This window comes from Saccopteryx leptura, chromosome X, assembly GCF_036850995.1.
Source record: "Saccopteryx leptura isolate mSacLep1 chromosome X, mSacLep1_pri_phased_curated, whole genome shotgun sequence".
Lineage (NCBI taxonomy): Eukaryota > Metazoa > Chordata > Mammalia > Chiroptera > Emballonuridae > Saccopteryx > Saccopteryx leptura.
Window position 1 is genome coordinate 96,883,856 of NC_089516.1, and position 13,952 is coordinate 96,897,807.

Sequence of the window (13,952 nt, forward strand, 5' to 3'; positions counted from 1 at the left end):
TCAGACGGAAAAATTCAAGAGCCATATTTCACTCATGTGGAATATAAGACTGAAAGCAACAAATAAACAAACAAAAACTCATACACACAGACAACAGTATGGTGATTACCAGAGGGAAGGGTAGTAGGAGGGTAATAAAGGGTAAAGGAGATCAAATACATGGTGACAGAAGGAGATTTTACTTTGGATGGTAAATATACAATGCAACATACAGATGATATATTATAGAATTGTACATTTCAAACCCACATAATTTTATTAATGTCACCCCAATAATTTCAATTTTTAAAAATTACTATGCTTAAATATTATCCTGAGTTTCTGATTGGGATGTAGCTTGGACATCAAGAGTGTTAACAGCTCCTCAAGTGATTCTAATGTGCAGACAAGTTTAGAAACCACTGGTATATGATACTATTTTAAGCACTTGTTAGTTTTATTAATGCTCAAGATTTACCTAATACTTTTAACTTACCTCCTACAATTTCATCTACTCTCTGCAGCTTCATTATGAATTGTACTGATAGGAGGGAAAATAATAAAAATTGATCATTTCTAAACAACTTTTATTTTCATGGAGTTCTAACATGTCAATTCTAGATAAGACCTGATAGATAAATTCTAATCCAACCTCTTTTATTGTAAAAGTGAAGAAAAAGTCCCAGACAGGTTTTTATTTCCTGAGGATATAATATTAGTTGTTTTAGAATCATCAGTACTGTGCAAACTTACCATTTTAAGACTTCTTAAAATATTCAGAATAGCACCTCAAGTACAAATAAACATCAAACCTTTATAAATTAGAAATTGAACAACAAATAGTTTGAAATAAAATGACAGCAGTTAACCTGTCAAAATTAGAACTAAATCCCATACTATTCATTATGTATAATTTGTCTGATCAAAAGTTCTTAAATTGTAAAGTACATAAGAATTACCTGGAGAATTAATTTTTAAGACTGAAAAGTGAATTTGATAAGATCAGAGGGTATAAGGTTATTATACAAGATAATTTATTTAAAATGTGGATTCCTAGACATTTCCCTCAGATTCTGATTCAGGATGACCCAGGAATTTTCATTTTCAATATACTTCTAAGTGAGTCTAATGTAGGTGTTCCACAGACAAAAATTTAATAATGCTGAATAAACACTAAACCGCTCATTCTTTAAGAACTTGCTGTAAAGGTTAACATAAAAAATGCACTGATGGGTATTTATTGTTCCAGGACCAACTTAACTTAAATGCATATTTTAAAATATATATAATTATCTTTGTACGTTATGATTCTCTCACTGAAAGACACTAAAGAAAACATAAAAACACATATACATGGTATATAATGCCAGTTATCATATAAAGTCATGCACTTCAACCTCCAGAGCAATTTAAGATAGTTCAATAAAGTTCTCTTTAATATACAAGCATTGCTATGAAGTATTAAGGTAAAGTCATCATTTTAAAGGCATATAATGATTTACCTTGTGCAAAATATATGTGAAGATTTGAAACTAGTGGGTTGTTATTTAACAAAATTTGACTTCTAAAGGATTTAGCTAATTTCTCACTAATCTGTTTTGAAACAATTTCAAGAATATATTTTTTAGAAACACCTTAATAACTCGTAAAAATTAAAACCAATTTCGAAGACCTTGCTAATTATTTACATTTTGAATGCTGATGTTGAATTTATTAGAGATGTCTGTTCACATTCAGCAAACTAATGGTTTTGACAATAATAACACTTCTGTTTTCAGTTTGATAGATTTTTTTTGTCCTGTGAATACAGACTTTACTGTGAGTTTTAACATCAAAATGATAGTGCTAATAGCAAAATAATAAACTATTTATGTTTGTTTGTAAATAGACCATAAGCTAATACAGAAGACCTTTAAGCTTTTCAATTCATGTCAATGAATAACTACTATATTAAGTGACTACTATGCGTGAAGTGTCACTAATACTAGGCAGGTACTGTAGGGGAAAGGATAAATAGATGATAATTGGCAGTTATAATATGATAGAAAAGTTTATATTCGTATTATGTTTCTGTTAGTGTCTATTCATTAAGTTCAAATGTGGATTCCCTGAACTCCTCACCTCTGTTGAGTATTGTTAACTGTTGGTTCCCACCTACAAGTTCCATTCCAAAGTAATATCTCAGGTACCTAAGAACAGACAAGAAGTAGGAGGAAGAAATAACCTCATTGATTGTCTCCTTAAACAATATCTCCTCTTTTCCTATTTTGTTGTCCTGTTCCCTTGACTTTAGTAGTCTTCCTGATTCCAGACTACTTTCCTTGGACTTGAGACTACCATTGTGCCTGCTCTCCTTTTAACCTGGTGTCTTTCTGCTTCTGCAACAGTCTGATGTCTGCTTGTCTAGTTTGCTGACTCTTGACTTAATCAGACTCTTGGTATCTTTGTTTGTCTTCTTGTCCATTTATCTATTTCTTCACCAGCCCTTGGCACACATTGAAATCTTTCTATCCCAGCAACTTGCCCAGAGCAACTGACCCTGTAACAATGTCTGAGTGCTTCTAGTGTCCAGTGTGCTCTTGGTTAAAACAGAGCTTACAATAAAGAAAGCATTGAAATAAATAAATCTGTTTATGCATTTGAGAGAACTAAAAATCTAAAGTTCTTAATGTTAAAAAATTAAACCTTAAACCATCTTGTTAGAGTATAATACATGGGGCATAAAAATTAATGGAATGCAGCAGCTCATAAGTATTAGTCAATCAACAAATATTTGAGTGCTTACCATGGGCAAGGCACTGTATTTGAAAGAAAAAGATCTTTAGCCACTGAAATATGTGTATTTTTTAATGAATAAACAAGGTAGTAGAAGGTATTCCTTGGGGAACTTGTTAAGAAAAATTCCAAACAGAAATAAGATGGTGAAAAAAAGGCTGTAAAATCAGTTCCATTAATGCCATAACAATTAAAATTGTGGATCTTAACTTACTCCTGACTAAACTGGTTGATAGCATATTTCAGCAGGGCTTGGAAAACCAGTTTGGTGTTTCAGATATTCTGAGAGAGGTGACTTTCAGACTTGTCACGTGGGATTCCCAAGAGTCCAGTTCCTCGTTCCAATCCACTCCATGTTTATAAAAGTGCATTAGCTGAAACAGTAGGAAGAAAAAAATGTCAGTGCAGGAAGTCATCCAACCTTGATAAGTTGACATGTAGAATAAAGTTGATGGTGTTATTTATTACTAAGGTAGTCCTGGTTAAGGGTTATGGGTGTGTACAGTTGGAGGAGGGGCAGGCCAAAGGGAATGTAGATAACTAAAGTGAAATAGAGCTGATGTATTCAGAGCTTATGTTGCTTGAGGTGAGATCAGTTACCTGCTTGCAACTGAAATTTCAAACTTCTGCTTAGTGGGGACCTGAGTGGACAAATGGTGACTGATAGTTGGAAATATCAGCAGACATCTTAAATTCTATGCTCAAATGAACAAGCAATGAACCAGGAGAATAAGTCTAGTTGTTTTTGGCTGCTTGTAATTTTTACCTTTTTATTTAAAATCACAGTATCTTTTCCAATGAACGCCTATGTGACTGTGAATTATTACAATGAAACCAGCAACTACACTACAACAGAGTCGTGTGAATGTGGGGTTTATGGATTAGCCTCACCAATAGCTAATGCTATGGGGGTGGTGGGCATCCCTAAGAACAATAGCTACCAAGCTTGTGACTACAACACTGAGTTCACTATTACGGAGAAGCCCTGGATTGCACTGATAGAAAGAGGTAATTGTACATTTACAGAAAAAATTCAAACAGCAGGCAGAAGAAATGCTGATGCTGTTGTGATTTACAACGCTCCAGAGACAGGCAACCAGACGATACAGATGGCAAATTTCGGTAAGTAATAATACATTGATTCCCCAAAAGTGTTAATGCCTTTCTTTATTTTTAAATGGTATTTCCATCTAGAATTAATCTGGCAACAAGGGTGTAAAACAATATTAATTTAAATATTCTTACCTGGCACTACTTGGAATTAATTTACTATTACTTGACTTTTGTAATTAATTTGGTCCAAGGACAAAAGCAATTCATGAAGTGGTTTCTATTTTCTTTCACAATTTCCTTAGCTGGATTCATTTTCTCAGTGTGTATTATATAATTGTGTTTCAATAATATGTTCATTTACCTCTAAACATTAACAAAAACAAATAATTTTATATCACTGTTAATTTGTACTTTCCAGTTTGATTCATTTTTCTCAAGCAAAATAGAGCTGTATGTATTCAAGTATGCTCTAGCTGCAAAACAGACTCATTATGATTAACAATAGCACATTGCAAGTGTAAAAATTACTTACAGAAATGAGAATTAGACTGTCTGCTGTAGGCAGGTGAGATTTGAATCTGTTTGTGGGAGTAATACATATAAAACTACTCTTTAAGAAGCATTACACATTGAAAAGCATATGACAGAAATAGGATAAGTGTATAATTCATACCAAAAGTAAAGGTCTTCCTTAGAAATGTTTACTTATAACATCTTAAGTAAATATAATTATCAATTTATTAACTTTATAAAGAGATTTACTTCTGAGAATTACTGTTTTTATTTTATTTTGTAAAAATAAATGCCACATTCCAAAAAAATTATATTAAACCACTGAAGAAGTAAACTTCTGACCCAAGTTTTTTGTGGGGGTTTTTGACCCAAGTTTTTTATACTGCAGGTGGGTATGGGCATTTTTTGGCCTCGAACTTGTCTCCCCCCAAAAAATGGTAACAATAACAAACAAGGTAAGAGTTGACAGAACACAACATCAGGATTATTGGTGTTGTCACTGCTAAATCTGGTCTCTGGGAAAAAGAAGTAAATTAAGTTAATCAGGTGTCAGAATTATAAAAAGGAAAACCAAATTTGTGTTGAGAGTAGCAGAGGGATTGTAACATTCCATATTATATGTACTCATATAATATGATAATTTAGTAGTAATGTTTGAAAAACAAGCTGCTTGTTTTTCTGGGTATTAAAAAACCAGGTTAGATGGTCTTTCAGCTGTACAAAATTATCATAAACATACAAAATTCTACTTGCTACCTTTTGTAACAAATCTTAGACATTGTTAGAATTCAGACATTCACTTTATTTTTAAGAGCACTTTACAAGTATTCCCTGTGTGTTCTTATATTTTTACAAATAACTTTTATTTTTGTAGAAATAAATGAAGCAGTTTCTGATGAAAATTAGAAATTAAACCTGTTCTAAGGAAACATCTTCCTTTATGTTTCAACTTCTAGATTCTTAATACTCTAAGTTTCCTTTTACATGGACAATCACATTCTGATTGTTCACTCCCCAGCTATTTTTAAAGTATACAAAGTGTGAAACTAAATGGTAGTCCTGGTTTCACAACTTGCTTTGCAACATACAGTGGGGGCTAACATCTAGTGGAATGTAGGTACTCAGTCATTGAATTTAAAAGATTTACCAAAGGTCATTTACAGTAAACCTCGCCAAAAGGCATGCACACAGTCATTTGAATATGTGACTTTCAGCCAAGTTTAAAGAACAAGGAAGTTATATTTATTATTCAATGTATATCTCCAAACATAATCAAGGATATGTGATCAGAAACATTTTTAAAAACTACAGCATTGCCCATTTTAAAATAAGCACATTGAAAAACATAGTATAATGATATTAATTGCAATAGTTAATATTTATTACCATTTACTATGTCAAGTGCTGTTCTGGAACCTTTATTATATTTAATGAATATTGATATTTAACATTAGATTATCTCAACCCCAAATAATTAAAACAGTAAGTTTAGTGTCTTGCATTTATAACACCTGTCCACGAGTGTGTCATTGCAGTGCTTCCCAGAAATTTCCCGTATGTAGAAACTATTATATGATTCAGTTGACAAACATAGGCAGATCAGTTTTGAGCTCTATGGTCAGCCTTTTGGCCAGCAATTTTCAACCAATATGCTGCAAGAATTTTTAAAGTATCCAACACTTGACTAGTTAGGGGCACTTACCTCATTTCCCTTAGATTGTTCAAAAAATTTTTTAACAGTCAACACAATAGCCATCCAGTATGAACAAATCTAATTTATACCTTTTTCTTTGTCAGATCAGCAAAAATACATTTTTTGCTATGCCGCAGAATTTTAGTAATTAGTTTACAAGTGTGCCAGGAGATGAAAACGTTTGAAAATCACTACTCCAGGCCATTAAAGGTTGAGTCATTATTTTATAACATAAGCCAAAATTTTGTTTGTTTTGCTGTCTTTTCATTAGTGTTTCTTTTGGTTCAGGCACACAGGGTGGGGCAACAATTCCTCTCTTTCCTACAAAAGCGCAGCATTCACCTTCCTTCACCTCATCTTTTATTACTCCTATAAACCACCTTTTCAGAAAACCACACTCGAGACTACTAAAGACTGTGACACCTTTTCATTCTCACCAATTTTCCCCCATCTCTTCATTCTTTTAGTCCCATTTTTCCATGCTAGCTAAGCCTTACTAGCTTTTTCACAATGTTGTACCTCCTTACTTATTACTGATGTCAATGCCCTCCAACAAAAGACAACTAGGAAGAGACCTGTAGTTGAAAAGTTGAGGTTAGTACTTGTTGCAGCAAAAGGAGAATGCATACCAAGGGAAACTATGGATATCTCAATAAGAAGGTGACAGAAAATACTTACAGGATTTGGCCTTGCGTTACATTATTTGGGGGAGAGTTTAAGAAAGCAAGTTATTGAAGAGCCATCCCATTTTGCCCGATACTGAAGGCTGGAATGTGGGACTTTTATTGCTAAAACCAGGAAATACCTGGGAAAACCAGACTAAGTTGGTCACTCTAGCTGGCTTTGTTCTAGACTTGGATGCTGTCAGTAAGTGGGGGTAATTCAGTGATTGGATTTTTAAAATAAATTTTAAATTTGTAAGTGGAGAAGATTAACCCAAAGCTACAGCTATAATTGGTAAAGAAGCAACAGTCACTCATGTTAGCTAGTATGGCAAATGTTTGTTCATATTTGTGGCTTGGACGTTGTTCATATTTTGACTGTGTTCAGACGTGATGATGGAGTGATCTTGTTTTTGCCTTGATCTATCACGGTCACAGAATGACCTTTTCTCATGTTGATGTTCTGTGAGATTGTTTATGTTCAACAAGAAAACACCAAGGCTGGATCGATAGTGCCAGGTCCCAGATGTCAAGGGCTGCATGTCTCTTTCTTACCGACAATGCACTATGCTCATGCCCTTACTGTTGTTCAAATATATTTACTTTCCCCACTTTATATTTCTATGCCTCCACATCCCCTATATTCTGCCTTCAAGGTCCCAAACAAGCCTAAGGATTTCTTCTGCACCTCTGCCTCCCATGGTTTCATGTTATGTGGACAGAATGTTCTTACTTCTGTGCCCAATCTATTTACAGCCTCTCTATTAGCAGGATTCCTTTTCTGAAAGGGAGAACTTCAGTCTGAGAAGAGCTCCCACTGAAAAGGAATGGTTTATAGCCTAACACTTGGAGGTAAACCTTTAAATCAAAATTTCCCAATTTGCAGTGTGTTTTGACTTGACATTCTAATAGGGTTGCAAATAAAAAGATATGCTCATGGTATCCTTAAGTAAGCATGTAACTTAACAATACTTTCCAAATGCTTCAGAAACATCCATCCACTTGTGTCCCAGATGTATAAGAAAAGTCAGGACTCCTCAGTTATTAAAGCAAAAAATTCAGCACAAGATTAGTACTTACTTGCTGAGCAAACAGGTTTTGAAAGTTAAGTATGCTGTTAAATTGCTTTAAGAAATGCTTAAATTTAAATAGTTTATTTCAGTGAACTTAGGAATTTGGGAGGGATAATATAGTTCTCACGTTTTTATCATTTTGACTATGTCCAATGAAATGAGATTTGTAGCATCTCAGAATTCCCAAAACTCACCAATTCCAGACCAAAAAAGTGCATGGAAAGGGTTTATTTAGAGAAGCAAAATCACATGATTTAGATTTAAAAAAATTATAAATGAGAGAGGAAATAAAAAATAATATATAAATTAAGTGAAAAAGTAATAAAAAACTTCAATAAGGCTTAGACTCATATACATATCAAGAGTTTATTCAAGAAAACTAATCAGTTCTAATTCAAATGAACCTCAAATCTATCTAGATATATTCATCTCCAAGACTTCATCCTCAGACCTTTGCAATAACGTCCTGATTTCTTTGTTTCTCTTGTCTCCTCCCAAGCCCATGCCCCACACTGAAAACAAAAGGGCTTTTTAGAAAATATAAACCGCTCTGTTTAAAATACACTGCTCACAAAAATTAGGGGATCAGGGAACGTGCAGATACTCCAGTACTTTCAGCCTTTTGTATAGTACATTTTCACCAATGAAATAAAAGTTGGTTTGTATCTCATTTGCATAATCAAACAACTTTCTTTGACCCATTGTTTGTTTTTCTGATGTTCTTGTTTAATAAAAAAAATCAGCCCTGGCCAGTTGGCTCAGTGGTAGAGCGTCGGCCTGGCATGCAGGAGTCCCGGGTTCGATTCCCAGCCAGGGCACACAGGAGAAGCGCCCATCTGCTTCTCCACCCCTTCCCCTCTCCTTCCTCTCTGTCTCTCTCTTCCCCTCCCACAGCCAAGGCTCTATTGGAGCAAAGTTGGCCCAGGCCCTGAGGATGGCTCTATGGCCTCTGCCTCAGGCGCTAGAATGGCTCTGGTTGCAACAGAGCAACGCCCCAGATGGGCAGAGCATCGCCCCCTGGTTGGCATGCCGGGTGGATCCCGGTTGGGCGCACGCGGGAGTCTGACTGCCTCCCCGTTTCCAACTTCAGGGGAAAAAATATCAAATACTTTTTTTAAATTGCTTCATATTCATTTTGAAATATCGCTTAATTTTTGTGAGCAGTATACTTCAGTGGCTTCCTATGGCACTTAAAGTAAATTAAAACTCCTGTTCATGTCCTTACCCAGATGTGAATCACCTGACTCCTGCCAACTACTCTGGCCTCAGCTCTTCTCATCTCCCCACACACTCACTAGTGCTAGCAACACTGGGTTCCTTCAAGTCTCTCAATTCCACTAAACTCTTCCTGCCCTGAGCCTGAAAGGAGTTGATACCTCCCCCTTCTTCACTCCTACATCTCATTAAACAGAAAGTCTTGTTGGTTCCACTTCTGTTGCTTGCATGCAAGCCCAGGCCAATATCATCTCTCACCTGGATTACTGCAATAGTCTCCCTAGAGGTCACCCTTCTACTCTTGCCCCTTAATAAGCATAGCAGCCAGAGGGATCCTGTGGAAAAGATAATTCAGTCCCCATTAGAATAAAATCCAGTCTTCATGCCATGTCCTACAAGGCCCTATATGATCAGACCTATTCCATGCCCCTATCTCCCACATTACTTTGATTCAGATACCCTACTTTTCTGTTTCTAAACCAATAGAGAAAAAATAAGCAAGCTTTTGCACCTGATGTTTCCTCTACCTAAGTCATTCATTTTTCCTTTATATTTGCACATAATGCTGCCTGCAAAAATATAACCACATGAACATGACCAATCCAGTGCAGACTACTATTGTCTTTCACACTGACTACTATAAATGGCCTCCAAACCGAACTCCTGCTTCCATTCTTGCTGCCTACCCCATATTTTCTCTATACATGGCAGCCAGAGCGATATTCTAAAAATATAGGTTATATCACATGGTTCCTCTACTCAAAGCCCCCAGTGACTTTCTATTGTTTTTCTAATGAAATCTAAACTTTACCATGTCTAAAAGGAATTTGCGTGATCTGTTCTCTGCCAACCATTCTAACCTATCAGTGCAACTCTCCCTCTTCCTCACAATACTCTGAACTTCAGATATTTTCTTCAACACCTGAAGATTTTTCTCTGTGAACCCTTTTTGCATGCTTTTCTTCCCATCACCACCATCACTATAACACATAACAGGTCCTCCAAATCACAGTTTAAAGGACTCTTCTAAGAAGTCTCCCTCGACCACATTATTTCCCATCAAAACCCACTGTTCATTTCTTTTTTAAATTGGCTACATTTTTATTATATGAGGAAAGTGCCTTTTTATTTTATTTTTTTGTGACAGAGACAGAGACAGGGGGGGGACAGAGAGGGACAGACAGACAGAAAGGGAGAGAGATGAGAACCATCAATTCTTTGTTGCTTCGTTGCTGCTCCCTAGTTGCTCATTGATTGCTTTCTCATATGTGCCTTGACTGGGGAGGGGGAGCTACAGCAGAGCGAGTGACCCCTTGCTCAAGCCAGCAACCTTGGGCTCAAGACAGCAACCTTTGGCTTCAAGCCAGCGACCTTAGGCTCAAGCCAGCAACCTTTGGCTTCAAGCCAGCGACCTTGGGCTGAAGCCAGCAACCTTTGGCTTCAAGCCAGCGACCTTTGGGGTCAAGTCAGCGACCATGGTGATCATGTCTATAATCCCACATTCAAGCCAGTGACCCTGCGCTCAAGCTGGTGAGTCCGTGCTTAAGCCAGCAACCTCAGTGTTTCCAATCTTGGTCCTCTGCATCCCAGTCCAATGCTCTATCCACTTGCCACCGCCTGATCAGGCCCCACTGTTAACTTATGATTAAACCTCTTATAGTGTGTAATTATTTTGTTATTTGCTTATAATATGTCTCTCCTGTAACTGTGAAGACTAAACACAGGTGCGGCTGCCTTCTGCAACAAAAGTCAAAATCAAGACAGGTGCTGGTGCAAAAGGAAAGAGGTTTATTAAGGTGCCGTGACCTGAGAGAGTGGTGGAATCCCATCTTAAAGATCATCTCCCCTTCCTGCTCAAGCCCATGTTCTTTTAGGGATACGGAGGGGAGGGCTTTTTTTTCTCTATCCAATTTTCTTTTTAGCTTTTGGCCAACTTCAACCCTATCTTTCCAGCTTTTGGTGCTTTCATGCCCTGTCCATTTATTTTTCAAACTTTTGGAGCAGTAGGGCTCTGTCCATTCACCTTTCTAGCTTTTGGCACTGGGTTAAAGAAAGTCCACCTGCAGCCATCTTGGTCAGTGAGGAAGACTCGCCTGCCCATTCTCCCTGTCTATAGTAACACTTCCATTTGATTGTAAGTTCCAGGAGGGCAGAGACGATGTTTGTCATGCCTGCCATTGTATCCATTATAGTGATCATTGTGCATGGTCTTCACTAGTGGTTGAATAAAAGAAAGTCTAAAAAACTAGAAAGCAATTCCATTTTATATATGAAAAGGTTGACAGGTTTAAATAAAGTTAATTAGGTGAACTCAGCAACCCATTGCATTAAGATTGTTTTTACTTTTACAATACTTCCTAAAAAAAAATAAAGATACAATTAAAGTCCCCCTTGACTACCACCCCCAATCTCACTCCACTGCTCTTCGAAGACATAACTATTGCTATGTATTTTGGTAGCTAACCTTTCAGGCTTCTCTCTCTCCCTCTCTTCTTCCATATGTATATGTATATGTATATGTATATGTATATGTATATGTGTATGTATATGTGTATACATGTGCATCATATCTATGTATATATATACTACATAGTCAAAATGTGTTTTATATTTGACATTAACAAAATACAAAGTAATTCTGTAGCTTTATTCTGTCACTCAACAGTAGCAATTAGTGTTATTGCCTTATCAATAAATTTACATTTAGGTCTAATTCATTCTTTTAACTATTGCATATTATTTCATAGTGTGTACACATGCATAACTTATTTAACCACTCCCTTATTAATGAACATTTGGGTTGTTTTTAATTCTGCTACTGTGAAGATAATACTTCAATGAATATAATTATGGCTGATACCTAAGGAAGTTATTAATATTGACTTTGCATCATTATTTATGTTGATCTTACATCTGACCACTTTGTTGAACTCCTATTAATTTTAATATTTTTTTCATCGAAACTTTTAATTTTTCAAGTTAAAATGATCATTTTCTCTACAAAGTTTTGCCTCTTTTTTATATTAATTGTGTCTCATAATTCTTTGCAGTGGTTTTATTCTATTGTCTTAGGCTCCAGTAGTGGTAATCATGTACATTGCTGAGTTGTTCCTGACTTTACTTAAAAAATGTTCCCTTGGCCTGACCTGTGGTGGCACAGTGGATAAAGCATCGACCTGGAAATGCTGAGGTCGCCGGTTCGAAACCCTGGGCTTGCCTGGTCAAGGCACATATGGGAGTTGATGCTTCCAGCTCCTCCCCCCTTCTTTCTCTCTGTCTCTCCTCTCTCTCTCTCTCCCTCTCCTCTCTAAAATGAATAAATAAAAAATTTAAAAAAAAATGTTCCCACTGTACTGCATTGAGTGTTGTCTGATAGAACTTTCTGCAAGGTATATTTTATCAAGTTTCAGGACACTAGTAAGGTTTTTGAATCTTGTTACTATTACTGGCAAGTTAGACTATAAATATTTATGGATATATGTATGTGGGTACATCAACATATAAATACAGATACAGGCATCTACAGCTTAACAAAGGGGATATGTCCTGAGAAATGTGTCCTTAGGTGATGTCATCATTGTGTGAACATCATAAAGTACACTTACACAAATCTGGCCTGTGTAGTCTACTACATACCAAGGCAATATAGTATAGCCCGTTGCTTTTAGGCTGAGACCACCATTGTAAATGCAATCGGTAGGATAGTTATATTGTTATGCAGCACAGGACTATATATATACATTATTGTAGCATATGACCCAAACGGAAAGCTAATGGTTTATTGTCAGCTTAGGAGAAATAACAAAGTGAAATACAGAAACAATAAAGACAATTTCTCTTTTTTATTCAGATATAGTTTTATTGTTGCCTTGAATAAAAAATTAAAAAACAGATTTATTGCTTATATCTGTGACTTCAAGTTGAATGTAAAGTTGTAAGACCCAAACAAAATTTAAAAGCATCTCAAAAATTAGAAAATAAATGGTTCTTAAAACAAGATAAAGTGCCATAGTAAATAGTAAAGAATAATAAATGTAGATAAAAAAACCCAATAAATTCAATTAAAAATCAAATAAATATAGAGAAAGATAAAAAATAGAAAAAAGGGAAAAAGACAGATTTATAAGCAAAATATTTTAAATATTATTTTTCAAATGCAGTTTACATTCAACATTATTTTGTATTAGTTTTAGGTGTACAGCATCATAGCGATTAGACAATCATATGTTTTGCAAAATGTTCCCCTGATTTTTCCAGTACCCATCTGGCACCATTCATAGTTATTACAATATTATTGACTATATTTCTTATGCTGTACTTTTCATCCCTGTGACTATTTTGTAATTACCAATTTGTACCGTCTAATCTCTTTACCTTTCTTATTCAGTCCCACCACCCTCCCTTCTGGCAATCATCAGTCTGTTCTCTGTGTCTATAAGTTTCTTTCTGTTTTGTTCACTCATTTACATTGCTTTTTTTAGATTCTACGTAAGTGAAATCATACACTATTTGTTTTTCTTTGACTAACTTATTTTAATTAACATCTAGGCCCATCCATGCTGTTGCAATGGTAAAATTTCATTCTTTTTATTGCCAAATGATATTCTACTGTATATATGTACCACATCTCTTTTTATCCACTCATCTATTAATGGGCACTTGGATATCTTGACTAATATAAATAATGCTGCAGTGAACATACAGATAAATATATTATTTCAAATTAGTGTTTTGGATTTCTTTGGATAAATTACCAGAAGTGGAATCGCTGGGTCATAGGCAGTTCCATTTTTAATTTTTAAAGTTAACTGCATACTGCTTTCCACAATGGCAGCACAAATCTGCATTCCCACCAACAGTGCAAGAAGGCTTCCATTTTCTCCATATCCTCGCCAATACTTGTTGTTTCTTTTTTTTTTTTTTTTTTTTTTTTTTCTGAAGCTGGAAACGGGGAGAGACAGTCAGACAGACTCCCGCATGCGCCCGACC

At 35.6% G+C, this 13,952-nt stretch overlaps 1 protein-coding gene across 1 annotated transcript in view; it reads left to right on the forward strand.

The window, feature by feature from the left end:
* The first annotated feature begins 3,182 nt into the window (after positions 1-3,182).
* RNF128 (ring finger protein 128) overlaps positions 3,183-13,952 on the forward strand; it is a 113,417-nt gene continuing 102,647 nt past the window's right edge. Inside the window, exon 1 of the mRNA XM_066356738.1 lies at positions 3,183-3,876. Within this exon, the coding sequence (XP_066212835.1) occupies positions 3,471-3,876 (406 nt within the window). The 5' untranslated portion in view covers positions 3,183-3,470. The remainder of the gene's footprint in view (positions 3,877-13,952) is intronic.